We start from the raw sequence: 27,209 nt of genomic DNA, 5'->3' as shown, positions 1-27,209 counted from the left end.
TTTAGTAGGATCAATGTTCTGTAATGGAGATTATGAGTCAAGTCGCCACGCAGCGCATTTGTTTAAAAATACAATCAAGAATGAAGGTTGCAACGTATTTATTGTTGGAACAAATGAGAGAGAGAGAGAGTCTTTTAACGTAGTAGCAACAATACGAAGAACCCACTAGGATTATCCAACGAGAATGAGACTTAAACCCAGGTGAATCCATGTATCACTCTAAGAGCTCACTAAATAACCAATCTACCACCCAATTAATCTATCACCATTGGGTGATAAAAAGGTAGTACATGTGCCCCCCAAGAGAGAGAGAGAGAGAGAGAGAGAGAGAGAGAGGACTTCAGTTGTTTCCTATGTGGATGTTCTTCATGTTAATGCATCAGACAAATGGGCGCAGTTTGCAGGGTGTATGCAGAATATAATCAGATATTGTGGGAAGCATTTTGCCTTGCACCAACGGAAAGCCAGGGATCAATGTCAGCACCGAGTGAGTATGCTAAGGATGCAGGGTAATGTCGGGTCTTTAAATGCTCATGATGAACAGGAAGTGGCTGCGTGCGTTGCTCAGCTTATAGCCTTGGATATGGAAGAAGCCAGGAAAGCTAGATTCCTTTCCAGATGCACTGAACTTAAAGATGCTGATTGCATTTCTAAGGGTTTCTTCAAAAGATTGGCTAGCAAAAGATGCAGAGATGCCTTGGCCAAAATTGAATTAGATGATGGCACCATTATCAAGGACGGCGTGAGTATTGCTAAGGAATGCACGCATTATTTTGGACAAATTCTTGGTAATGTTCCTAAACAAGATACTCTTTCTCTTACTGTCTCTACCACTATGCTGCAGTATGTGAATCCATGTATTGACCAGAATACCTCTCTAAGGCTTGAAGGCCATTTCGCGACGAAAGATGAGTTATTTTATGCTCTTAAGCAGTTGGGGAATGAGAAAACTCCTGGGTTGGATGGTCTCTCTAAAGAATTCATCATTGCTTATTGGGAGGAAATATCTGGGTTAATTGTGGATCTTATTAATGGGATATGGTCTAGCCAATCCATGGATCCAATGTTGAAACAGGGTCTCATTAAACTCCTCCCTAAGCAGGTCTTCTGCTCTAAATTATCTCATTGGAGACCTATAACCATGATGGGCATCATTTACAAAATTCTGGCAAAAGCAGTTGCTATCAGGCTTGGTCCGTTTCTCAGGAAGTATATCCATGCTAGTCAATCTGGATTTGTGGGGGTTAGATCTATTTATGACAACATTTTGGCTGTCCAGTTGGGCATTGAACATGCTCAAAATACTAATCAACAAATGGTGATGCTGCAACTGGATTTTGCCAAGGCTTTTGACTCTATAAGATGGGATTTTATACATGGTATTCTGGACAAGATGGGTTTTGGTAGCAAGATGTCCAACATCATCTATCTCCTAGCGGAGCATTCAGAATCTTGTATTAATCTCAATGGCAGACTTACTGAATTCATTCAGATTCACAGATCTGTTAAGCAGGGTTGCCCTCTTAGTCCACTTTTGTTCGCAGTTGCTACCCATCCTCTCTTCCGTATGCTGGAAAAAATGTCTGTTTCCGGAGAGCTGCAGGGTCTGAGAATCAAGAAAAAAAGTATGCTTGGCCTTGGGTTTGCAGATGACACATTCATGTTCCTCAAAGCTTGTAATCTTAATGTGGCCAAGTGTATGACCTTGCTTCAGATGTACTCGGATGCTGCTGGATTACAACTTAATATTTCCAAATCCACTCTCATCAATCTATCAGCTGCTGATTTTGATGCTATTATTTGGCATGGCAAAAGACTGGAGAAAGGACACATTTTTAGGTATCTGACACCCCTTGGGCATTGATGTCAGCAACAAAATGCTTATTATGTGGGTCCTAAATAGAGTCAAAGCCAAAGTTGACTACTGGAAGTGTGATGAGTGGCCTCTGCACGTCAGACTTAGAATTGTTCAGGCCATTCTTATTCCCTACTTCCTGTACTTTATTCCCCTATTGGACTGGAAAGAGTCTCATATTGCTCTCATCAACAGCGTTCTCATTGCCTTCTTGTGGGGGAGGAATAGTGGTAAGCAGGTCTTCCCTCTGCTGAGATGGGAAGTGGTTACTCATCCCAAAAAGTCGGGAGGTTTGGGGATTCTTAACCTGCTTTGTCACATGCATGCTAGAAGAGCTACTTTTCTCAAACATATCTTCCATAAGGAACTGCACTGGACTCGGATTCTTTGGGAGATGATTGATTACAGCAAGGTTCGATATCATGGGGACTGGAACCTCTCTGCCTGGGATAAACTTTTTTCTCATGCCCCGACCAAGATCAAAGGCAGAATGGCTGCATGTCTTATTATGTCTTGGAAAGAGTGTTGTGCCGAGCTAATCTGGGATGGCAGAATTAGATATTTGGGGAACTCTCTGTCAGTGGAAAATGTACATTGGAGTTTTTTATTCTGTAAACCGCCAGCCTTAACTATGGGTGCTAAGAGCAGATACTTGTTCAAGAAAGGCATTACTGAGATATCCCATGTGTTGGACTCCAAGGGGGTTTTTTTGTCATTTGCAGTGGCCAAGAGCAGATTTCATCTGGGGGTACCGTACAGGAGAGCTTGGCATATGCTATGCTGTTATGTTTTTCAGTTGCAGGTTCCCATTACTTCCAATTTGCAGGACAGATTCAGAGATTGGGCTCAGACTAGGGATTTTTATGACATGATTAGAGGTCCTTGTGATATTAAGTCTAAAGGGGACAGGTTTTGGAACATGAACCGAGATGACAAATGGTGGCTGCAAAGGATTAGTCAGAATTGGGAGCAGCCTTTGGATCTTAAAGGTAAGGTATTCTGCTGGAGAATCCTGATTGGAGCCCTCCCCCTTGCCACAGTTCTTCAAAACAGGGGTAAAGGGTTCACCAATGGGCTCTGTCCCAGATGCAAGCAATTCAAGGAAACAGCTAGACACACTTTCTGGTATTGTGCAGACACTAAGGAATGGTGGCATCAACTCAGACAGATTATTTATGAGGGTACAGGGTTCAGGATTAAACATTATCAGTTCACTTTTGGTTTGTTAAGACCTGCTGCTACAGAATATATCTGGCTGTTTACTCATCTCAGATTTTGGTTTTTTTGGCTCATATGGACAGCTAGAAATGAGGCCCTGCACAAGAATGTGAGGCTTTTCCCTGCTGGAGTTCCCTGGCATAAACTGAAGATCAAGATGCTCGAAGATGCCTATGCGCATCCTGTCCCTCCCCTTAGAGATAAACTCAGAGAGCTCCTTCTTTCTATATGAGATGCTGTTGTGTTGACAGCTGTGATGCATCACACATGATGTAATATAAGTATTAATGTTTTCAAAAAAAAAAAAAGAGAGAGAGAGAGAGAGAGACTGACTAGGCTTGCAGCCAATCTTGCCCGTTGATGAAACTGCTATCAAGAAATGGTTGGGCTTCCATATCCGTTAGCTCGTGAGACCACGCCACTCGACCTGATTCATCAGCTCCAGGGCCGTGGCATTTGTATTGCCCAAAGTAGACCGTCCTGCAGACAAAGAATGGTCAATAGGGGACTGATTAAGTGCGGATAAAACGATTTAATCACGTTTAACAAGGGCTCACTGATCCTTAGTAGTGTCGTGGTCCCAGTCATCCCATCCCCTGGGGTCGAGAATGCCGTCGAGGTAGGAGTAGGCAAACACGATGAGCGAGTAGGGGCCCATCGCACGCCCCAAGTAGATAGGCCCACTACCCGTCACGTTGCAGTTCACGAAGGAGAACCCCGTGTTCTCATCGCCGCTCTGCCTGTCTTGGGCGGCCACAGATCCACTCATGGAGCTCGGCCGCACCCTTGGCATCGTCGATCACCTCCTCGTTTCCCAGCATGATCAAGCTGACTGCAGCCGCGAATATGAAACTGAGCACATCAATGGACAAGAAGACATGCGGGCCAAGTTCAAGTGGGATCTCAAGCGCAACACATGGATGAATCTCGCTGTATTGCATTTCACAACTACGACCCCTTCTTCTGCTCGGGTACACGTCTTTTCTGTTCCTCTTACTCCTTAACAGATGTAGGCATTCCCTACGACTTCGCTATCCACAAGTGGGAAGTAGGACATTGCATGCGAGAGCCCACTCGCCGTTGGTGCGCCTTTGCTGCTGATGGGGATTGCTGTTTCGTAGCACGTGGACATAAAACAAATGGCTATGAGCTTTCAATGGGAGTAGCGCAGAGATTTACAACATGCGCCAAAGGTCATGGCGCCACCTGCCTCCTATGCCAGCTGCTCGGAATGGATGCGCTGGGTTTATCATGGAGAGTCGTTCTATGTCATCGGGGGTACCGACGGGTTTTATCGTTTTGTTGATGCAGAAGAATATGATCCTTCCACTAAGGCCTGGAAAACTATCCGTAATATGTGCCTCAATGCATCAAACCCAATGGCCCCCTTGGTGGCAGTGCACAATAACCAACTGTATGCGATTGATGACAAAGTATCCACTCCCTCCAATCCTTCGCTTCATGTCTACGAGAAGCAGACAAACACATGGCGGTGTCTTGGACCGGTGCTTGATAAACACGGTACGCAGTGCCCTTTTCTTTGTTCTTTAAGGACATCTGAAGAGATTTTGCCGTTTTAATGTTCTTTATTGTGAGCTGCTTGTTGCTTCTCTAAAAGACCATGCTGTAATTCACATGCTGGCTCATGCTATGATTTTGTTCATGTTCTACGGTCATGTAGGTGATATATAGTTCAGATGAAGGCAATCTGCACATGCGCAATGGAGGCCTTGTTTCAATGGGCAGTGATAAGCTTCTTATTGTGGGTGAATGATGGCCGAGAGTACAAGGGGATGAGAAAAAAACATACATTCTCGCATGGGAAGCTTCTCTGGTCAAGGTTGTCTACTCAGGGCCAGCTGAGCGGGGCTGGATCCTGGGATGTCCCTTTGGGAACTTCTAGGGGAGGAGGAGGAGGTGCGCCAATTCAGAATGTATGGTGACCCCTGGCTTGCTGTTGTCATCTAATAGCCAATTCAGACTCAGGGCCAGTCGAGCGGTTCAGTTATGTTTGATTGATCCCGAATGGGCAGATATGTACAGATGCTTGCGCTTTGATTATTTGGGTCATGTGTTTGTGAGTTTTCATATTTTGGACTTCTTATGTCTGGCCTTAATGTATTGCCTTAATGTATTGTGTTTACATTAATTTAAAGTTGTCTTTGTTCAACCTTTAAACATGCCCCCTTAAACTGAATACATTGGGGCCTTATACAAGACCAATATGTTTGCTGCTTTGTCTTTGGAGTAGGCTTTGTCAGGAAGTCTGCACATTGCTCTTCAGTAGGTGTGTACTTGAGTATTACATAACCTTCTTCAACAAGGTCTCTGATGAAGTGGACTTTAAAATCAATATGCTTTGATCTTTCAGACTGCTTCTGCTGCTTGGTCATAAGAATGGCTGATTTGTTATCACAATGTAAGGTAAGTGGATACTTTCTGCACAACTTAGTTTCTTCAAGAAATCTGCGAATCCATATGCCTTCTTTCTGTCACCATTTTGGCCACCCAAATTGGTCCCTTGAAGTGGTGAAGGTCGGGTGGTTTATTGTACCAGGCTTCATAAGGGGTGTACTCTTTGAGGGAGAATGTGAAGGTGCGATTCTGCAGGTAGCATGCAGTGGAAACTGATGGAAGAAAAAAACGCAGACTCAAAAAACGCCTACACAGAGATGAAGATGGCGACTACAACATGCAGGAAGACACGACGCGTGGAGGCTCTCAACAGGACACATATGTTAGTCGTTTGTCATTTGTCTTTAAATAGACAATTGTGTTTACATCAAGAAAAGTGCCTAATGTAAAGAACTGCTTTTCTAGGACTTTTCTGGTACTGCTCGTTATTCTAACTGACTGCCAAGGACTGCCAGCTTAGGAATTTCTCTTTTCCCATCTCAATGATGGAATTCCAAATGTCATAGGAATTCATCTTTTTCAACATTTAAATATTTCTTATAGATAAAATAAATTTATCTAATTTTTTTTTAAATTTAATTAAAATACTGATTAATTCCAATATGCGAGGAATTTCTCTTTTCCCATCTCAATGATGGAATTCCAAATGTCATAAGAATTCCTCTTTTAACATTAAAAAATGAATTACTAAAAATTCTCTTTTACTAATTACTATTTATGCATAAACATAAAAATTAAATTTTTCATGATTATCAATTAATCTAGGATGATTAATCTTAGAATATGATAGAAAGTCCTCTTTTCATAATATAAATGAAAATGATATATGTGTTTATTTTTCAAAAATTTTGCCATAGCTCCGCTGCTATTACTGATAATAAATTTAAAAGAATAAAGTTTAGTATTATTCATATGACTAGAATAACCACTAATTGGATCATTATCCAATTATGGATTGATTCTTAATTTTATCATAAATTAAATAGCATAAAAGTATTAAAAGCCATTATTTTGACCTCCAATTGGACAAGCATAGAAATTACTTTTAGATTAGAGAAATGCTTCATGAGAAGCTTTATTTGAATTGAGAATAGATCATAGAAATGACCATTCTGTGGGGGAGAGAGAGAAATGCTTAAAAACCATTATAAATTAAGCACAAATGAAAATTTATGTATTTTTTCATTACAATACATTAAAGAACTTCAATAGTATTCAAAAGCCATTCAAATTAATGCTTCTCAAGCTTGAGAGGGGTTGAGAAGAGAAACATTTGGAGATTTAAGAAAAAGAAGACATTAATCCATACTTTACCTCCTAAATTACTTGATTCTTTGATCACAGTAGAGGCCCCCAACCAATCAATTGGTTTGGTATGTTGTTAGAGTCACCAAGGAAGATTGAAGAGAGAGAGGAGCTCCAATCTCTTCAATTTGTAGAGGATTTTTAGAGGATAATAGAAAATATCATTATTTCAGTATAATACTTGCATGGTATAGTTCTCATATTTCTTTTTACAAAGGGCTAAGGATCTATTTATAGGTGAGGGAGGCCTCTAACCAAGTCCAACTAGTTTTTAGAATTTTCCAGGTTTAGTTTAGCTGAATTTGGACAAGATTTGGACCTAGTTTGGCTCCCTTTTGATTTGGTTTGATCTAGGAGAGAGGAGAGAGAAAAATATCACAATATTTTTGAGTTTAAAACTCCACTACACAAGTGAAATAGGCGCCTCCTTGAAGAGCTGCCTTCTCCTTACCAAGGTGTCAAAATTGAATCATTATACCCAAAATATCTCATTTTTTTAGTAATACTCATAGTTTTTTACTAATAAATCTTGTCCTTAGTCGACTCTTCATCTTATGTGAGCATTTACTCATTTTTGGGGGGTTTTCCTTTTATGAATTGGATTTATCTCCTCCCCACACTTGGATTGATTCTATTGGCCCACAGGAACCTTAATTGGACCATAATCTAATTTTTTTTGAAAATCTAGACCCTTAGGCTAAGGTCCTTTATACACTTTTCAATTAATTCCAATTGCACATTAGAAAGTTCTTTTTGAATTTCTGTTTCAGAGGAAACTCTTTAGACACTAGGAGGATTTTTATATCCAAAAATATCTCAATTTTGGATTACCTCTCTCTAGACATTTTTTCTCTCTAGACTAAAACAACGTAAAACAAAATCTTTCTTTTATTTCAAAGAGGGGAATAATTACAAGAACACAAGGGGAGGTTCTTACACCTGTACACCTCAAAAGCTGGAGGGAGGAATCTTACACTTTTACTAGAGAAAGGATTCTTATAGGAATTCAAAATTGTATTTTTATTGCTACATGGCTAGATAGAGCACAAAAATATAGCTTATCAATCCAAGGTGTAATTTGAGAGTTATCTCTAGTTATTTGACCATCATCATGTTGATTCTGCATGGTTATGTCCTCGAGGTTGATTCTACATGGTTATGTTCATCATCATGCCTTTAAGGACCCTTTCATTGGGAAAAGGGTCCTTGGAGACAACATGATGATGGTCAAAACTTGTAGAATCATGATGATGATTGTCAAAACATGTAGAATCAACATGATGATGGCAAAAAAAAAACTTTATTTTTTTTTAAATTTCTTGTATGACCCTTTAGCTAGCAAAAAGGTCCTTGGAGACATGATGATTAAAGAGCATAACTCTCAACCTATAGCTCAAATTTTAATGAGTTAAAGAAAATTGATATGTTTTTCATCCTCTATCCAACCATATGATGGAAATATTTTTCAGAGAATTTCTATAATTGCAAAATAAATTGCAAGAAAGGGATATGTTTATTGTCATGCCAAACCCTAGGCTTATGAAATATAATAATCTTGCTTTGCACCAAAAAAGCATTTTTGAGATGTTCTTGTGTTTATGATAGTATTTATATTAAAATTTTATTTGTTTCAAATACTTTTTAATGTAAAAAGTGTCATTTAAAGCTTAACAATATTGCCAAGAAAAATTTCTTAGATAAAGGGTGGACTTTGTAATAGTTTCTTTGAAGAAAGAAATGCCATTTTTAGAGCCCTAACAACTTCACTAAGCTTAGCTTGAGGGTTTTCACTCGGAGAATGGTAGCCCTTGTTATTGAGATGTGCTTGACCATTGTGTGGTTTTCACTCAGAGAATGATAGTCCTGAAATTATTGGATAATTCATTTAAATTCAAAGATGAATTTTAGATCAATTTATTTTATCTATGAGAAATATTTAAATGTTAAAAAAGAGAAATTCCTATGACATTTGGAATTCCATCATTTAGATGGGAAAAGAGAAATTCTTAGCATATTAAAATAATGGATATTTTTTTAGATGAATTTATTTAATGAGAAATAATTGACGAAAAAAGAGGAATTCCCATGACATTGGAATGCAAATGATCAAATGCAAAGAGAGGAATTCCCATGGTATTTGAGATCCAAGAAATTAAATGGGAAGAAGAGGAAATTTTAGTATAATTCAATTTATGATTATTTACCAAAAGTGGAAATACGGGTAGAATTGATTTCTACAAATCCCATGAATTCTTTTATTCAAAAGAGGAATATTGAATATAATTCAATTGAGGAATTGAGAAGGAATATGGAAATAGTCGTCGAGAAAAAGAACCTTTAATTAGGCCAAACAATTGGTAGAAATTTAGAAAAATTTTCATTATCAGTATCAAACTAGAAAAAGCTATTAAATGGGAATAGCATGTGAATGGATGTGATAAGATGTGTATGGGATGCGATAGGATGTGAATGAATGTGATAAGATGAAAATAGGATGTGATAAGATGTGATGTAATGAAATGGATGTGGATGTGAATAATGAGATGAGAGGATATGTGAAAGGGTGAGATGGGAAGTACATGGATGTGGAAGTGGATGTGTATTTGGATGTATGGATATGGATGTGTATGTGGAAGAATGGATGTGGATGTGTATGTGGAAGAATGGATGTGGATGTATGGAACTGGATGTGTATGTGGAAGAATGGATGTGGATGTGTATGTGGAAGAATGGATGTGGATGTATGGATGTGGCTGTGTATGTGGAAGAATGGATGTGGATGTGTGTATGGAAGAATGGATGTGGATGTACATGTGGAAGAATGGATGTGGATGTGTATTCACCCAAACCCTTCGACAATGAACAAATAATAAAGAGTGAACAAATCCAATTGTACTCCACTAATCTATGGGAATAAGAAGAGGGAAAGAGGATAACAAGAGAGAAATGAAAGGAAAAGGGAAAACAATACAACTCACTCTCACACAATCACCACGCTCAACCACTCCACACAACACTCACTCCACAGATTCACCTCTCACACGAGCATAGGAAAGTGATCTCCCTCATGCATGCTCTTTATATATAGTAAAAGTGGGGCAATCCCATATGCCACAAATGGTGAGCATATGTGAGTACACCAAAATACATCAAAAAGAGGACGCTGACGTGTCGAGTTGATGCCGGGTGTCGCATCGAAGGTGCATGTGGCACGCATGGATGGTTGGGCCGTCGGTTGCCAAGTGTGTCGCATGTAGGAGATGTCGTTGTTGTCGATGGAAGAGCTTGGTTGATTTTTCGCTGGACTGTGTGTGGAATGTCCCGCTGTCAAGAGCTGGGTTTGTGTCGCCAAGGGGATGGGTGTGACAGGTGCGCTGTGGGCGGGTTCTGCATGGATGCTCTGGACTCCAAGTTGATGGCGAAGGTCTTCAAAGCGATCCCTGGGAAGTGCTTTTGTGAGGATGTCAGCCGGCATGGTTGTTGACGGACAGTGAGCTGTATACTGAGAAGGGTCTTGGTTGTGCATGCAAGTGTGTTTCTTCCAGCAGCTGTTGTATCCAGGTGCCTTCCTGTATGGCGGTTGCAATGGCTACATATTCAGCTTCAGTGGTGGACAAGGCGACTGTTGCTTGCTTACGACTGCACCATTGAATGCTGTTTGATTAAGGAGAATGCTGATTCCGCTCGTGGAGTGGCGATTGTTGAGGTCTCCTGCCCAATCTGCATCAACAAAGCATCGGAGGTTTGTTTCTCTCCCGCTGTAGTATAACCCAAGGTGGGTTGTGCCTTTGAGGTACCGAAGGGCGCGTTTGGCAGCCATCCAGTGGTCGTGGCTTGGCTTCTCCAGAAAGGCACTGAGTTTGTTTGACTGCTGTTGTTATGTCGGGGCAGGTACAAATGCTGGCGTACATTGTGACGGACCTCCCCTCCGGGACTGCCCGACACTGGACAACCGGACCACACTGTCAGATTGTCCTCGGTAGATCGCTAGCTAAATTTGGAAATCCAATGGACGACATCCCACTCCCGCCTGGAAGCATAGGAATATGAGCCGTCGGCGCCTAGACTAGAACCTACCCAACTAAACCATAACTCTAAAATGTCCCAAAAGCCTTTGCTCAACTCTACCGGCGAGCCGTGCAGAGGAGCGCAGGGTCCGTCAGACGCCCATGATTCATGAATCCTTATTCCCCATTCTCAGAGGCTCAGTAACAAGAATCGTTCCGTCATCCTTCATCGATCAACGCTTTTTTCCCCAAAGCTTTCAGAGGCACAGTCGTTGATGATTCTGGACTTGACCGACAGACTAGATTACAAATTTAACTAAAATGTGAAAAGCTACCCGATTGATCGCGTCCACCCGTCCGTAGAACAGTGTCGTCGGGGTAGTATTCTCCCACTTTCCACCCCGCACTCACCCATCGATTTTGTTAACTAATTACTACCACACTGTTCACACTTACAAACAAGGTTCCTTTAATTATTTCCTGGACAGTTGTTCTTTATATCAGCCCTTCAAATGGAATACAATGATCAATCCAGACTAACAAACAGTCCTATTATTAAAACCACTTATAACTATAATTCATATCAACAATCCATAAATAGATCCTCTCCACGCGATGTTATCTGGGCAGGGTCTAACCGGGCCCTCCGCACGTGATGTTATCTGGGCGGGGCCTTTCAATCCAAAAAAAGATCCTCTGCACGCGGTGTTATCTGGGCAGGGTCTAACAAGATCCTTCGCACGCGATGTTATCTGGGCGGGATCTTTCAAGGTCCTCCGCACGCGATGTTATCTGGGTGAGGCCTTACTCTGCCAAGGACCTCCAGCATGCGATTTTATTTGGGCGGAGTCTTGGACTTAATACACCGTCAGAAGGTCTAGAATATGACATCCAACCACTACTCTACCTGCTAGTAGGGCGGATACAACCATGGGACCCCCACATCTCCATGATCGGCGACAGGTAATTTAACACTCATAGCCCCTTCTAAGTTTCCCTACCCCTAGCAAGGTTGTGGTCACTCATGATAGGCATACACGGGCACCATCGATCTCCGTTGCCTAAGAAAAATCGACAGCTCATCCAGTGGGAAAGGAACACACCGGCAGCGTAGAGGTTTCAACTCCGGGGTTCAAATACTAGCCCGTATTAGCAACAATTCCTTTGGGCTTTAATAACTGGCCCTTGTTCTTGGGCTCCTCAAAAACTGCGCCTCAACAGGCGTCCAAAATCGTCGGTCCGCGACCGATCAACGTCCCTCTGGAGGGACAATTCCAATATCCAGTTCTTCTTGTGTGAACAAATCTTAATAAAAGATAGTATATACTTTGCCAAACAAATATGAAATCAACCAGTATTCCAAACAGTCTTTCACTACTAAAGTGCAAAAGCATATGCACGGGTTGTAAACCAACCGCTTTTTCCGGCCTTGTTATTTATAGGTACTCTATATTTGGCTAAGGTCACGTATGCAGTGCTACTAATTTTAACATACGTAATTATAAATAGGAAAAAACCTGGTTTAAAGCAACCGCCTGATTCGATGTCGCTGCTATAATTGGCGTTGCTAATATCGGAGCCGCTATTTTCGGCGCTGCCACTTCTGAGGTCGGGCTACTGGCACCTTCGGTTCCTCCGGGATAGACGCTCTGCTACTCCGTGTGTTGGTCGCTCCGCATCGGACATTGCTTCTTTTAGGCGCCATTGCTTTATTTAGCGTGCTAGGTATAAATGGAAGCTGAAACTCAATATAATTAGCAAGTCTAAAAAAAAAGAAAAAGCGTACAAGCCATATTGTGAGGGGAGAAGCTAAAATAAGCTTCACCCAAAGTCCAAAAATAACTGTGCTTTTCTCACAGGCCAATATTAGCAAAAAAGTGCATACTCTATGTATAGAAAACTATCAATTTAAGGCCAAAAATTAATCTTTAATTAGCTAATAGCTCCATGATTTTGTATAGGGGTTAATTAGACTTATTCTAACCTCCTATTAAAAAATTGGGGATTTATTGAATAATTTAAGTAGTTTTTTATATTTAAAAACATCTAAAATAGCACTAAAATAATTTAAATAAATAGCAAAATTCTGAAATAAATCTCTCGAAAATTTTTAGCAGAAGAAAACGATTGAGATTTTCCACAGAAAAATCCCTGAGCTTTATTGATCAAGAAAAGTAATTATAACAATTAAAACATGCCAAAAATTAACTATTAAATATGGTAAATCATACACAAAAATTAGGGGAGTATTTTTTCCTTAATTCCCTGTACTTTTACCTAACTACCAGCCATATAAACTCAGAATTCCAAAACATCATGATTTAACATGCTTTAAGCAAGATTAGACCCTATTTAAAGAAGAAAACATTAATTACAACCCTAATCGGGGTGATTAGGGGGTGCTAATCTCTGAGATTTCAGCATGGCTTCAGTCTCCCATGCTTCCTTAATTGGATTAGGTAAGAATTGAAGCACTAATCACTTATCGAGCCTAGATTAAGGTAAAAACTGACATAGTTTACACAAAAAGTAAGAAAAAGCATAAAAAGCAAGGGGAAAAAGCTCACCCGGGCCTGCGAGAGGCAAGAGATGGCTTGGCAATCAGCCCTCGGTCCTTGCACAAGACAAGAATGAATAGAGAAGCACCCCAAGCCCTTCTTTTATAGGCGGGGGACAGGAGAGAGAAAAGCACGAAAAGCATGAGAGAGAAAAGCAAGGAGGCGCCAATTTCATGCTTTTTTAGCAGTTTCTTGCACTTTCCAACCTCCTTAGCCCTAAAAGAGGTATCTCCCGGCTCTATTTCAAGATGGGTGCCCCAAAAATGGTATGAACAGTGCTTGCCCGCTCCAGCTGGCATGCTTTTCACATCCGGCCTTCAATTCCCATCAAATAATTAATAATTTAATATCCCCGTGACGTTGAAATAACGGGTTTTTACCCAAAAAACACGTCCGGTACTCAAATTGAGCGGGGAAAAATACGGGAGAAAGCTCGGAATAAGCTCTTCAATAAAACGGAGACTATTAATGAAAAATCAAATTCCGCTTGCCTTAAAAATTAAAATACTTGATTAAAATTTTCCCGTCAAAATTCTGGTACATCACATCCTCCCATACTTAAAAAAAAACTCGAGATGTCCTCATCTCAAAAATACTTCTGGACAATCTCTAAAATACCATTACTATTGATTTTCCAATCTCCCAAGGAGTCGCCTGGGACAAAAATCGTTTGAGGAAAACCATGTGGTTTAATGAAGTTAGCTACCGCATTCTCTTGGATAGTCGATGTCGAAATAATTCCTCTTAACCACTTCCATTTACTTCATCATCAAGGGTCGGTTCTGCTATGGCCGCATAAATACGACCTCCACGTCCTCGTCCATTCACATGTGCTGCTCTTCCTCGACCTCGGCCTCGGCCTCCATTCTGATTACCTGGTCGAAAATATGCTGCTGGCGTTGTGCTCTTCCGTAGCCTTGAGGATCTACAGTCACTATTGCGGCTGTACGATTACGCAACTTCGGGCAATTACTTCTGTACCATCTCATGACGTTCGTAGCATTCTATGTGAGCTAGAGATCTTTCAGGCGGATATGCCGCATAAACTCTCGGTACATTGGGTTGAAATCCTAAAGGTACTGCATTTCTCTTTCCTTGCTCATCTTGCCATCTTGGTTGATAGGGTTCTTTCCTCTTGAATCCCTTGTCCTGACCAACCTCCTTAATCAATGGTTTCGCTTTGATCTGAGCATCTTGAATTGACGTAGGACGCATAGCCTCTAGTCGGGTGTCCAATGGACTGTTAAGGCCTTGGCAAAATCTGGTAATCTGCTGCTCATTAGACATTCTCGGCACATATCTCAGCAAGGTTAGAAATTTCGAATAATAGGCTTCCAAGGTCAAAGATTCCTGCCTCAGTCCGAAAAACTCGTTCATCTTGAGAGACTCGTGAGCTGGCGGTAGGTATCTCTCCTTCACCGCTTTCTTGTTCTGTGCCCACTTCTGAGAATTCTCCTCTACTCCACTGTCTCTGCAATGTTGCTTCCACCATAATTTAGCATCTCCGGTCAATCGAAACATCCCCAACATAGACTGATTCGCGGGGGTAGTTCCTGCTGCGGTGAAATAATCGTCGCTGTAAGGCGAGTAGCTGATTGATGACGGCAGTTATGATTTCTGTGCTTGGACTATTATCCTAGACCATTGTTTGAATTACTCCAAGTGAGAACCTTGTTGATTGACCGACAAATGGAATTGTCAACCTCTGAGCTGGTGTTATAGTCCATGTTCCTAGAGCCTCTGAGCCATGCTGTGAGAATACTAGAGCCTCTGAGCCAGTTAGGCCATGCTCATTGAGAGTTGAATACTAGAGCCTCTGAGCCAGGTAGGCCATGCTCATTGATATATGTGGATTATTGAATGATACAGCCTCTGAGCCATGCTTGAACGGGACCTGTGAGTCTATTTCACAGCCATGTTGCAGGAAATGGTTGGGTCAAGCCGAGAAGGATCACACAAGTGAAGTGATCGAGTAATGGGAAAAGATTCCTTTGTTTATTATGCACATGGACGTGCTGCCTATGTGGTTGAATATGAATGAGACATGTGATTTGTGTATGTGATCGGATATTGATTTATTTGTCTCTCTCTCATGTCTAAGCATTGAGTAAAAGTTTACTTGAGTGAGTGAGCAGTTGAGAAGCTGAGTCGGTGAGACCGAAGTAATGTACCCTTTGTTGATTTTAGGGAGTTCCGATGACGAACCTATATACTGAGGTTCAAGAGAAGAGGTTGCTTCTGGGACTCGTCACCCATCTGGTGACTACCAGCCTCATGGTGAAAATAATATATACAATCCACAGCAAGATCCCAACCCCATACTCAGATGGTCATCAATCTATCTCATCGGGGTCGTCAACCTTATACTTCGATAAACGGTCATAAAAACAAAAATTCTGTTCCAATCCAAAACAATAACCTTGACTTCACACTTCATTATCATCAAACCTTTGCTCTGATTCATCAACCCTCGGATCTTAACAATTCAACCTTCGGCTCTGATACCACTTGTGACGGACCTCCCCTCCAGGACTGCCCATACAAATGCTGGCGTACATTGTGACGTACCTCCCCTCCGGGACTGCCCGACACTGGACAACCCGACCACACTGTCAGATTGTCCTCGGTAGATCGCTAGCTAAATCTGGAAATCCAACTGATGACATCCCACTCCCGCCTGGAAGCATAGGAATACGAGCCGTCGGCGCCAAGCCTAGAACCTACCCAACTAAACTATAACTCTAAAATGTCCCAAAAGCCTTTGCTCAACTCTACCGGTGAGCCGTGCAGAGGAGCGCAGGGTCGGTCAGACGCCCATGATTCATGAATCCTTATTCCCCATTCTCAGAGTCTCGGAACAGGAATCGTTCCGTCAACCTTCATCGATCAACGCTTTTTTCCCCAAAGCTTTCAGACGCACAGTCGTTGATGATTCTAGACTTGACCGACAGACTAAATTACAAATTTAACTAAAATGTGAAAAGCTACCCGACTGATTGGGTCCACCCCTCCGTAGAACAGTGCCGTCGGGGCAGTATTCTCCCACTTTCCACCCCACACTCACCCATCAATTTTGTTAACTAATTACTACCACACTGTTCACACTTACAAACAAGGTTCCTTTAATTATTTCCTGGACAGTTGTTCTTTATATCAGCCCTTCAACTGGAATACAATGATCAATCCAGACTAACAAACAGTCCTATTATTAAAACCACTTATAACTATAATTCATATCAACAATCCATAAATGGATCCTTTGCACGCGATGTTATCTCGGCAGGGTCTAACCGGGCCCTCCGCACGCGGGGCCTTTCAATCAAAAAATAGATCCTCTGCACGCGGTGTTATCTGGGCAGAATCTAACAAGATCCTCCGCACGCGATGTTATCTGGGCGGGATCTTTCAAGGTCCTCTGCACGCGATGTTATCTGGGCGAGGCCTTACTCTGCCAAGGACCTCCAGTACGCGATGTTATCTGGGCGAGGCCTTACTCTGCCAAGGACCTCCAGTACGCGATGTTATCTGGGCGGAGTCTTGGACTTAATACACCGTGAGAAGGTCTAGAATCTAACATCCAACCACTACTGCTACCTGCTAGTAGGGCGGATACAATCACGGGACCCCCACACCTCCATTATTGGCGACAGGGAATTTAACACTCATAGCCCCTTCTAAGTTTCCCTGCCCCTAGCAAGGTTGTGGTCACTCATGATAGGCATACATGGGCACCATCGATCTCCGTTGCCTAAGAAAAACCGACAGCTCATCCACTCATCTAGTGGGAAAGGAACACACCGACAGCGTATGGGTTTCAACTCCGGGGTTCAAATACTAGCCCGTATTAGCAACCAATTCCTTTGGGCTTTAATAACTGGCCCTTGTTCTTGGGCTCCTCAAAAACTGCGCCTCAATAGGCATCCAAGATCGTCAGTCCGCGACCGACGGTCCGCGAACGATCAACGCCCCTCTGGACGATTCCAATATCCAGTTCTTCTTGTGTGAACATATCTTAATAAAAGATAGTATATACTTTGCCAAACAAATATGAAATCCATGAGAGGCTATAGTAGCTCCCTCCTGCATGTGTAGATCAAAGAATGAGATCATAAGTGCAATCTTAGAGTTCTTAGAGCGGGGTGACGGGTCCAAAAAGGGTATCCAAGGTGATCCATGCTTGAGAAGCAGACTGTATGTCGGAGATGTGATGAATGTAATCATCTCCAAGACCGAGCAAGATGATAGCATAGGCTTTGTCATTCTTGGCAGTGGGAACATAGGTGACAACTTGCTCAATGTCGGAATCTTCGGGAGTAGCATGGTGAACAACGTCCCAAAGACCTTCTTTCATAAGATGGCACTTGATTTTGATTTGCTAAGTATGAAAGTTGGACCCATTGAATTTGTCGATAGACATGAGAGATTGAGTAGAAGAACCCATGTGGGAAGGTCTTACTCTTGCTAAGATGCAAGGGCAGTGTCTATTCCCTTACAAGTTTGCAGAAATGAATGAAGGAAGAGATCCAAGCCGGCAAACTGAAGGAGACAATGCACAGTACCTTGTAGAATCTTCAAGAGGAAGCGAAGGTAGCCTGAAGCAGGGTAGCACCAACACGGGCAGGAGCTGAGTGGCACAAATATGATTGCTGCAACAGTTGTCGCTGAAGGAGACTGAAGTGGCGCAGCTATGGTACCACTGGCTGTAGATAAAGAGGGTGGCAGCAGCTGATGCTAAGCGGCCTGCTAAGTAGGGCTACCCGAGCTGTGGGGCAGAGGCAGATAAGAGCGGGCAGTTCTGAACAGGAACGGCAGAAAATGGCAGGCAGTTCTGTTGGAGGAGGTGAGCGCAGAAATGGCGGGCAGTAACTTGGAGCGGTCTCCTCTTCAAGATGTCGTTTCTCCACGTAGGTAGTAGAGGTCCTCAAGAGGAGAGAGAGCATACTCTCTTGCACTTAGAGAAAGAGAGAGAGGGCATGGCTTCTCTTTCTGGCCTCCCTCTCCTCAATCTCTAGGAGCAAAGGGCAGTGGCTCTGATACCATGTAGAAATATGGAAGCAAGAGCTAGAAACTAGAAAACTTGAAATGAGATAATAACAAGATTGAAAGACAAAGGGTTACCTTGAGATGAGTGTAGACAAGACACAAGCTAGATGTTTTGCAATGATGTGACCCTTGAATAAATAGGGCCAAGTACAAGACCATGAGCAAGAGTGCTTATGGGATAAATGTAGAAGTGCCACATGGCACACACTCAAGACTCAAGACAAAAACTAAGACTAGACAAAATGTAGACTAGAGAAATAGTACACCTAGTGTGCACTTATTTCCAACAGCTTGTTGTTGGTGTCGCCATGGTGCTGTGTGTGCAGAAAGATTTGAAGTGGGAGAAGAGGATGACCAAAGAAAAAAGAACGTGCTTAATTATTGAAAGTGTGTGTACAGCTATTGAAGGGTGTGTGGGCCCATAACCTATGATGGAAGAAAAAAACGCAGAGACTCAAAAAATGCCTACACAGAGATGAAGATGGCGACTACAGCATGCAGGAAGACATGACGCGTGGAGGCTCTCAATATGACACATATATTAGTCGTTTGTCAATTGTCTTTAAATAGACAATTGTGTTTACATCAAGAAAAGTGTCTAATGTAAAGAACCGCTTTTCTAGGACTTTTCTGGTATTGCTCGTTATTCTAACTGACTGCCAGCTTAGTGCCACACATGGCTGGACGCTGACGTGTCAGAAACAGCTTCCTCCCAAAAGCCTTTGCTAAGGTCTGCCACGAGAAGCATGGCACGGGCAGCCTCAACCAGGGTTCTATTTTTATGTTTGATTGATATGCCCGAATGGGCATATATGTACAGATGCGCGCCCTTGGTCATGTCTTTTTGAGTTTTCATATTTCAGACTTCTAATGTCCGGCCTAATGTATTGTGTGTACATTAATTAAAGTTGACTTTGTTCAACCTTTAAACACCTTTGGGAATTTCGTGGGGAGGAGGGGGAGGAGGAGCGCCGACTAAGATTGCATGGTCGCTGTTGTCATCTAGTAGCCTTTATTTGCATGTTGTTTCCGCTTTTATCAATGGCTTGCAAGGTTGCCATTTCAGGCCTCAAGGGTTTTTTGAAGCAAGAGCTTGTGAATGTGAGATGTGCAGTTGCAGAGCAGGCTCACCTCTACAGTGGCCAGCTATGGAGCCTCCTGCATTGTTGCCTTCCGAAGGCAATTGTGCCTGTTTCTAATCATGCCTGTGTCTACATCTGACCCATTCTGGTCGGATTTCCATTGTTCTTGGATACTGTTATGTGCCATGGTACCCTCCAGGGAAATCTGGTGTCCACTCTCTTTGATGGAGGTAGCTCCCTCCTTGATCTTCTTCCTTTTCTTTTTTTCATGTTGCACATGCCATGCCTACTCTATATCTCTTAATGCATGAACCCTAGTAGTTTGTTTGGATGCATCCTTCTACTATTGCCCCTTGAGATGTCTCTACTAGATCAACTCTATTTATCAAGAGTTACAATGTGGATTACTTTACTCTTTTTTAAAAGTTGATATTAAGTTTGCTAATAGCTTCTCTTCTAAAATGCAATTAAATATTAAGAAGACGTAAGATTTATAACAAAAATTATCCTTACTAACACTTGGATTTTGTTGGGATCATTACAACACGGCACCCCAGCTTAGCAAGTAGAGGTCCAATAGCATTGCTATAGTTCAAAAGTTACCTATTTGTAAACCCCCTTTGGCTTTGCAAGATGAAGTGCTAGCCCATAAAATGAACAACCTCGGGCTTTCTCACTTCATGAACTTATGGGATGGTCCTACTTTGGGATGTAGAGATTGCGACCAACTAATGGTCATGTACAAGATCCCAAGGTCATGCAAGACTTTCTTGGAGGAGGTCATGGCTTAGGTACAATAGATGTAGGTGTCAATGGCTTGTAACAAGTGCTAAAGGATTGGGTTTGGGTGGACTCCACACCATTACTATCACCGAGTACTAAAGGCATCTATGCACACTTGGTGGAATCCCAGATCAACATCACTCATGTTAATAAAGTATGGGTGGTGGAATCCCAGATCAACATCACTCATGTTAATAAAGTATGGAAGCTGCAGTGGGCTGCCAAAACTTGGCAGTCAAGATGACAAGACTTATGGAACCTAAAGGTTCCTCCTAAACAAAAGACCTTTCTTTGGAAGGCTATGATGAATGCCCTTCCTACTGGAAGGAATTTAAATACCAAAAATATTGCTTCAGATAAGTGCCCCAGACGTAAAACTTGCCTGTGGGAGGTCTGGTCATTCGAGAATTCTCGCCTTTTTGGTGACACTAACACTCAAAGTATAGATATTACTCACGCCAAGGCAAAGTGTAAAACTAATTATCAACTTTTGGTTGATGTTAATTGTACTCGAGGTGGAGGGGTATCGCGGCCCCTGTTTGTGGATGCCTTTTGGACCTGCTTCTTCAAGCCTTCGGAGATGGCACCTCATTCTACTAATGCCTTGCTACTTGATCTGTGTGAGTTTGATATTCTCACCTGTGATGCTATTCTAGATTTTTGAGGTCAGGGTGGGGATCTTTAGATGACTGGTTAGCTTGACAGTTGGTTATATATTGAGAATATGTATATGTTTGCTTTTTTGTTGTTCTCTTGGTAGTGGGATCAGGCGGACAGTTCAGTTGTATTTTGGGTTCTCTTGCCGTGTGTTGGAGCACGGGCGCCAGGTCACCAAAGATTGCATATATTGTGGACTACTTATTAATTAATATATAAAAATTTCACGAGAGAAATGAAATGAAATGAAATGTTATATTAACGTCTTCAAAAGGCCATAATGACCTATGAGAGAGATAGAGAGAGAGAGAGAAATGATGAAATGAAATGAAATGATATATTAACGTCTTCAAAAGGCCAAAATGACCTATGAGACCAAAAAGGTTACAATAATTGGTGGATCTGATACAATGTCTGTGTAAGGAAAGCTAAAAACAACTAAACAACTAACTGAAACTGAAATTGAAACAACTATGAGGAAAAGTACGGTACCAGGAACTCCTAATGGATAACATCTACGAGGAAAACTCCAGCAACAAAGGTAAGCATCATACACATCACTATCCAAAGATGTCTCTCATCGGTCGATGCCCGACCCTTCTCGGATCGCCCGACCCTTCTCGGATCGCCCGACCTTTCTTGGATCGCCCGATCCTTGACGGATCGTCCGTTCTTTCACAGGGTGCCAGGCAGGGATCGACGGCTAGGATTTCAGTTTTCCGATAGTGTGGAAAGCTTGTGTGGTTCTTTTGGATTGTCTGAATGGGGGTAGTGGATGGGTACTAGTCTGGTGGCAAGAATGTATATATGTTCATATATATTTGAAATGCAATCCAACTTTTAAAAAAAAAAAAAGAGAGAGAGAGAGAGAGGGGTGTGTGTGTGTGTGATGCCTAACATAACTACGGCTGGAATATTTTCAGAACCCGTATCACTTAACTTTGTCATTGAAACTTTAAAACTACAAAAAGGACTAGAATGTCCTGAACACTTGTAGTAGCAAAGTACGTTTATTATGAATTGTATAACAAGTGTCATAAAATGTGTAAACAACTAGTTAGCGGCATGTATAGAAGGAGGTAGTGTGTTCCCATCTACCCTTTCTAACCCTTCAAGATACCACATATAAACACCCTGCTAAAATAATATCAGTGCAAACTTGCAAAGGAGTGGTGACTCAGAGCTCCATAACGTCCCATACCAGACAGTCAGAATAGGCAACTGACTTGTATGCATATTCACAATAGAGAAACGACCGCCAAAATAGGCTATTGCATTATCGGAATAGTTGCAACAGAGAAATGGCCGCCAGACCGGATGGGGGGAATACGTGTGAGCCATGTGGACTCGTCATGGGAGTACTTCCACTCCTATTCATAATGAAAGCGCATTAAAGAGCTTGTAGCCACATAGTCAAATAAGAGGTTAAATCTTGTCAAGATTTAGATTCTTTTTTTTTTCCAAAAAGAGATCTTTTATTAGTTATAAAGAAAAAACCCAGCCATGAGGTTGTATACAACGCCGCAAAGAGCGGTCAAAACTGTAGATCAAACAAGAGGGATCTCCCTCTGTGGGCTGGCCGCTCTATCGGAGGGAGACTACATGGGGGGCAGGGGTGGAAAAAGCCACACTGGGGGCCTATAATGCCATACAACCCTGCCATTCTCTCTGGATAGGAAGGGTCCGGGGGTCCAGGCACGGTAGAAGGTCGCACGTCGCTCCCGCATGCGCTCCGACTCGCCTGCCAAGTGCTCCAAGCGACCCCGGAGAGTGTGAATGAGATCCACCCAGATGGTGTGAATGGTCTCAGCTGGGGGGTGAGAAGGCCATCAATGGCCTCACTACATCGGGCACACCAAATGTGCCAGGCTGCCAAGCTGCTGATGATCTCCCATCTCTGGCTGGAGTGCATCTCTGGGGACTAGGGCTTGATGGGAGCGTCCGCCGCCGTCGAGTGCGAGATGTGCAAGTGGGAGAGGCTAAGAGCAATGCCTCATCCATCATCCTCGCACAAGAGATCCTCGCCGCACTCAGCCCCCCAGGTGACTTTGCGGGCAGTACTCGGCTCCGAAGTGGAGAGTCGCAGGATGCGCTGCCAGACTTGCTGCGCCTTGGGGCAATCCCAAAGGCAATGTCGATGGCTCTCCTCGAGGTAGTCGCACCTGCATCATCGTGCGGGTCGGCCCCAACCAAGAGCCAACGGCCAAGCTCCCCAGCCATAAGAAATATGAGATCTTCTTGGGTCGGAAGCTGCTCCACAAGCGCTGCCAGAAGGTGGCGAGACCCCTTGAATCTGCCAGTGCTACTGAGCGACTGGAGTGCCATCGATGCCCTGCAGCAGGATCCATCAACCCAGTCGCACCATGTACTCAAAAAAGGGGATGTCCTCCACCGGGTTAGGAGGCTGCGGGGCCCTGGGGTCTAGCCACCGCCACTCGCTGGGGTCCCACTCCATGTGTGCCAATGGATGGTTCTCCCAAAGCCAGAGGCACCAGGATGCGACACCTCGGACGTTGAGAGGGGGCGGATCAATGGTCCACTTCCGACCCCTGTGGCCCACCACTCGGACCTGCTGGGGGGGGAGGGGAGGGCATCGCGGATCTGCCACTCGGATGTAACCAGGAGTCCGTCAGGCCCCACCTCAAAAACATAGACGAGGTGGCCCCTAGAGTAGCCGAAGATCACTAGCGGAACGCCAATGCGGGTGAAAATTGCCATCCAAGGTGCGTCAGGGGGCTTGGGACGAGGAAAATGCCAGCCTGGGGGAATGGTTGCATTGATGTCAGTGACCATGGTCCGAGCTCCCCTCAGCGAGTGGAGGCGGGCTTGCTGCATCTGCTCTGATCCTCCTCCAAGTACCAAGCGTCTGTGCGGGGCCCTCACAGAGGCAGCTCCAGGAGTAGTGGGCCAGAGGGTAGGCGAAAGTGTGGGTTCCAGACTAGAGGCTGCCTCTCTTGCTGTGCCGGGCTGCTCGGGTGTATATGTATGAGTGAAGGGCGGAGGCTCTGCCAGGTGTGGAAGAGGCTTGCAGCAAACCGGTCCTTGAAGCTAGTACCAAAATCTCGAAGGGCAGCCTCCGTGAAGATCCACCTGACCCCGGAGTCCAGTGACCGCCGTGAGTGGGGAGTCGGGAGGAGATGTGGCTAATCAAAAAGTCCTTCCAGGGCTCACTCCCTGGCTGAAGTCCCCAAACAATCAACTTGCCCAGGAGGGCTCTACTCTGAATCATGGGGTCTATCAAGTCAAGTCCCCCCTGGTCTTGTGGCTGAATCAAGACCCCCCAAGCCACCTTCGCATCCATATTCTTACAAGTAGAATAGATTCTCCCATTGTACCTGTAGGCATCTGTTGGAATTAAGGGGGGAATGAGAATGAGCCATTCATGGTGAAAAGCACTTGATTGCATTAATATAGAAATGGTGAAACTACATGAGCTTATATAGCCCTTCAAGGTACATCCATTGTGACTCGATACATTTGGCATTTACATCATTGCTTATGTCACTGATTCATACCAACCCTAAGAGGGGATTCACACACACAAGGTACACAAGGAGGGCTTATTTCTAACACCCCCCTTAAGCCAAACTTGTGGACATTGACTTAAGCTACCAACAACAACTATACCCGACAACTAGGCTTGACCTAACAAGAGGGTATGCACACATGGTAGAGCCACATTTTTGACAAAGCTCTCCAGACAACAAGTGCTTCTCGACAACAAGGTTTGGGCCAACAAGGGTGGACAAGGTAGACAAAATTTAGGGACAATGGGTAGGTCTTACCTACGGGATAGTAATTCCAGGGCAGTGTCAAAAAGAAATATCACTCACACAAATAGGTTTTTCCTAAATATAATCCTCCTTGAAACAATGAGATAGAGCCCCCCCTTAACCATATCAAAAGGGTGTGTGTACTCTTCTCATACAACATCAAGGTATGGATCGACAAAGTGGGTATGCACAACAAATGGTTGGACCACATTTTTGACGAGGTCCACCAAACAACAAGTGTTCCCACACAAAGAAGGCTATAACCTAAAACAAAGAGTGAACAACAGTTTTTAGAGTAAATGAAAATCATTTTTAAAATGACTCAGATCTTTGCTGGTCTTTGAGTCGATGTAGAACTTGATTTTCTTCATTTTGTTGGTGTAGATCTGCTCTTGAAGCTTCTTTGCATTATACTTGTTGAAGCCTTTGGTGACTTTGGTAACAGAGATGATGGAGAGAGAGATACTCATAATAACCAGGATTATGAAGAACATTGATGAAAATACTCCAACTGAAGAGATTGTTACCATTGCAGCTTGATGTAGCCTTTGAACTGATTTGTTGAAGTCCTTGAAATGTTGATGAAGTCCTTGAAGTGTTGATGAAGTCCTTGAAAACTGATGGAGCCTTTGATGGAATCTCCTTTGTGAAATATTGAGCGAAAACGGGGTAGATTAAGTGAAAAAATCACTTTTTAAAAGCTTGGAAGCTCTTGGCTATGGAGAAGGCTTTTAGGGTTTTTTTAATGAAGAGAAATGATGAACAAACTGATGAAAAACTCAGAAAAAGAACAAATGCATAAGAAATTCACCAACTTATGATTTAATTAGTGAAATTAATCACCAATTAAGCCTTTTTGAAGCTTTTGGATATGGCTTGAGAAGCAGGGCTTGGTCTTTTGCTTGGTGCAGGAGCTATGATGGACCATTTGCAAATCCCTTTGGTAGGCAGCTGTAGCACATAGGGGCGCTTCTTCACGTAAGAGGATGGAGGTCAATTTTGCTCCGGCGTGGCGTGCGGGCTGTACGACCAGAGTGCTGTGCTGAATACAGTCGAAAAGGGGGAGATGACAATGGCGCGCCGCGTGGGAGATGAATCAGACAATTGATGGTGCAGGGATCTTAGCCCTGAGTTGCTCTATGCTTCTCTAGAAGAAATCACGACTTGATTTGGCATAGAACTCGTGATTGAAGCCCTCCAATGGAGGCGGGTAGAGAAAAAAACTCAGATCCACTAGGCTTGATTTTTGGCTTTTTCTAAAAATTCAAAATGGCTAGGATTCCTACTTGCTCTTGATACCATGTTGGAATTAAGGGGGGAATGAGAATGAGCCATTCATGGTGAAAAGCACTTAATTTGGCATTTACATCATTGCTTATGTCACTGATTCACACCAACCCTAAGAGGGGATTCACACACACAAGGTACACAAGGAGGGCCTATATCTAACAACATCACATAAAATCTACCTTCCATGAGATTATTTCCAATAGTTGCAATCAAATTAAAGGATTCGAGACTTATCATTTTAGTTCCTGCTATAGATTTTACATGTGCTTGCATGGCATGCAAGTGTGGTTGCTCAAGTGTTGTCTAAGTTTCCCATGATACGAGATTATGGTTGACTCCTGTGTATATTAGTGCCTTGATTAGTTCTTGCATGGGAAGAAATTGATCTTTCTTATGTAGTTCAAGTCATACTCTTACTTACAATGATAGGTTCATCGTAAGTAAGTCTTCTTCTTCAGAGCTTGCGTGGCATATAAGTGTGGCTCCCGACCAAAGAAAGTTCCGGATCAAACGCTCGACCTGCCCAAGGCAGGTCCAACGTGGCTCCCAACCAAAGAAAGTTCCGGATCAGACGCTGGACCTACCCAATGCAGGTCCAATGAAACGCCCAGCATGGGTTGATGTACCACATGGTGGCAAGAAGAACCTGGTTAGCCACCACCGCACGGCCAGCGAGGGAAAGCCGTGCAGAACTCCAGTGAAGAAGCCTCCTCCGAATGCTCAGGAGGAGAGGGGCAATCTGCTGTTCAACGGAAATGTCGATGCCCATCTGGCATCCAAGGTAACGGACGGGTGTGCCATGGGGGATCCACTGGAACTTCTCAATTGGTCACCAAGTCAGGCTGGGAGTGCTGCTAACCCAAAAGCCACACGACTTGTGCCAGTTGATCCGCGCCCCTGCTGCCAGGCAGAACTCCTCTACCACGGCCGCAAATTGGTGAAGGTTTCCTTCCGAGGAGGAAAGATATGCAGCGATATCATCAGCGAACTCTGCATCCAAGAGCTCCTCCATGGTGCGAATGGGGAGCCGCAAGCCCTGAAGGCCCGTGTCCTGAGCCCGAAGGAATGAGCTCATGGCCTCCGCCACAAACAAGAAGAGGAAGGAGGCAGCCGTGGCGCACGGATCTCGAGATGGCAAAACGATCCCCTCGCCCTCCTTGGAGAAGGACTTGGCTGTGGGCTCCAGTGTAAAGGGCAGCAACTCCGCGAATCCACATGGGGGA

General features: G+C 43.4%; 3 protein-coding genes and 1 long non-coding RNA gene across 5 annotated transcripts in view; 2 read left to right on the top strand and 2 right to left on the bottom strand.

Annotated features, from left to right (window-relative positions):
• LOC147626852 (uncharacterized) overlaps positions 1-5,942 on the top strand; it is a 42,778-nt gene extending 36,836 nt beyond the window's left edge. Inside the window, exon 6 of one of the 2 annotated variants that reach the window (XM_086815381.1) lies at positions 5,684-5,942. The gene's annotated coding sequence lies outside the window, so the exon portion shown is untranslated. Of the gene's footprint in view, positions 1-5,630 lie in introns of both variants that reach the window. The other variant, XM_086815378.1, reaches the window with a different exon arrangement.
• Positions 3,003-13,420, bottom strand: LOC147626851 (uncharacterized). Its single transcript, XM_086815382.1, has 3 exons — positions 13,368-13,420; positions 3,407-3,553; positions 3,003-3,324 (listed from the first exon to the last, which is right to left on the bottom strand). Exons 2-3 carry the CDS (start codon positions 3,466-3,468, stop codon positions 3,081-3,083), a joined length of 306 nt encoding a protein of 101 aa, XP_086671508.1. The 5' UTR covers positions 3,469-3,553; positions 13,368-13,420; the 3' UTR covers positions 3,003-3,080.
• Positions 3,576-5,222, top strand: LOC147626853 (uncharacterized). The gene is made up of 3 exons (XM_086815377.1): positions 3,576-4,044; positions 4,385-4,594; positions 4,755-5,222. Exons 1-3 carry the CDS (start codon positions 3,841-3,843, stop codon positions 4,845-4,847), a joined length of 507 nt encoding a protein of 168 aa, XP_086671503.1. The 5' UTR covers positions 3,576-3,840; the 3' UTR covers positions 4,848-5,222.
• Positions 13,421-22,373: 8,953 nt separating the features above from the next.
• LOC147626850 (uncharacterized) lies at positions 22,374-26,073 on the bottom strand. The gene is made up of 2 exons (XR_015268424.1): positions 25,224-26,073; positions 22,374-24,268 (listed from the first exon to the last, which is right to left on the bottom strand). It is a non-coding gene; the product is annotated as an uncharacterized LOC147626850 (long non-coding RNA).
• Between the last annotated feature and the right edge of the window lie 1,136 nt (positions 26,074-27,209).

The sequence above is a fragment of the Cibotium barometz genome, chromosome 21 (genome assembly GCF_041138505.1).
Source record: "Cibotium barometz isolate CiBa-2024 chromosome 21, ASM4113850v1, whole genome shotgun sequence".
Taxonomy (NCBI): domain Eukaryota; kingdom Viridiplantae; phylum Streptophyta; class Polypodiopsida; order Cyatheales; family Cibotiaceae; genus Cibotium; species Cibotium barometz.
Note: the sequence above shows the minus strand (reverse complement) of the source record. Positions and strands in the feature narration are given on the sequence as shown.

Coding starts and splice junctions, on each gene's coding strand:
- LOC147626851 (XM_086815382.1), bottom strand. CDS start 3,468: ATGGAAGCCCAACCATTTCTTGATAGCAGTTTCATCAACGGGCAAGAT. Junction 3,325..3,406: donor CAAGATTGGCTGCAAGCCTA/GTCAGTCTCTCT, acceptor GATGCATCACAG/CTGTCAACACAACAGCATCT.
- LOC147626853 (XM_086815377.1), top strand. CDS start 3,841: ATGGAGCTCGGCCGCACCCTTGGCATCGTCGATCACCTCCTCGTTTCC. Junction 4,045..4,384: donor CGACCCCTTCTTCTGCTCGG/GTACACGTCTTT, acceptor TTGTTGATGCAG/AAGAATATGATCCTTCCACT. Junction 4,595..4,754: donor ACCGGTGCTTGATAAACACG/GTACGCAGTGCC, acceptor ACGGTCATGTAG/GTGATATATAGTTCAGATGA.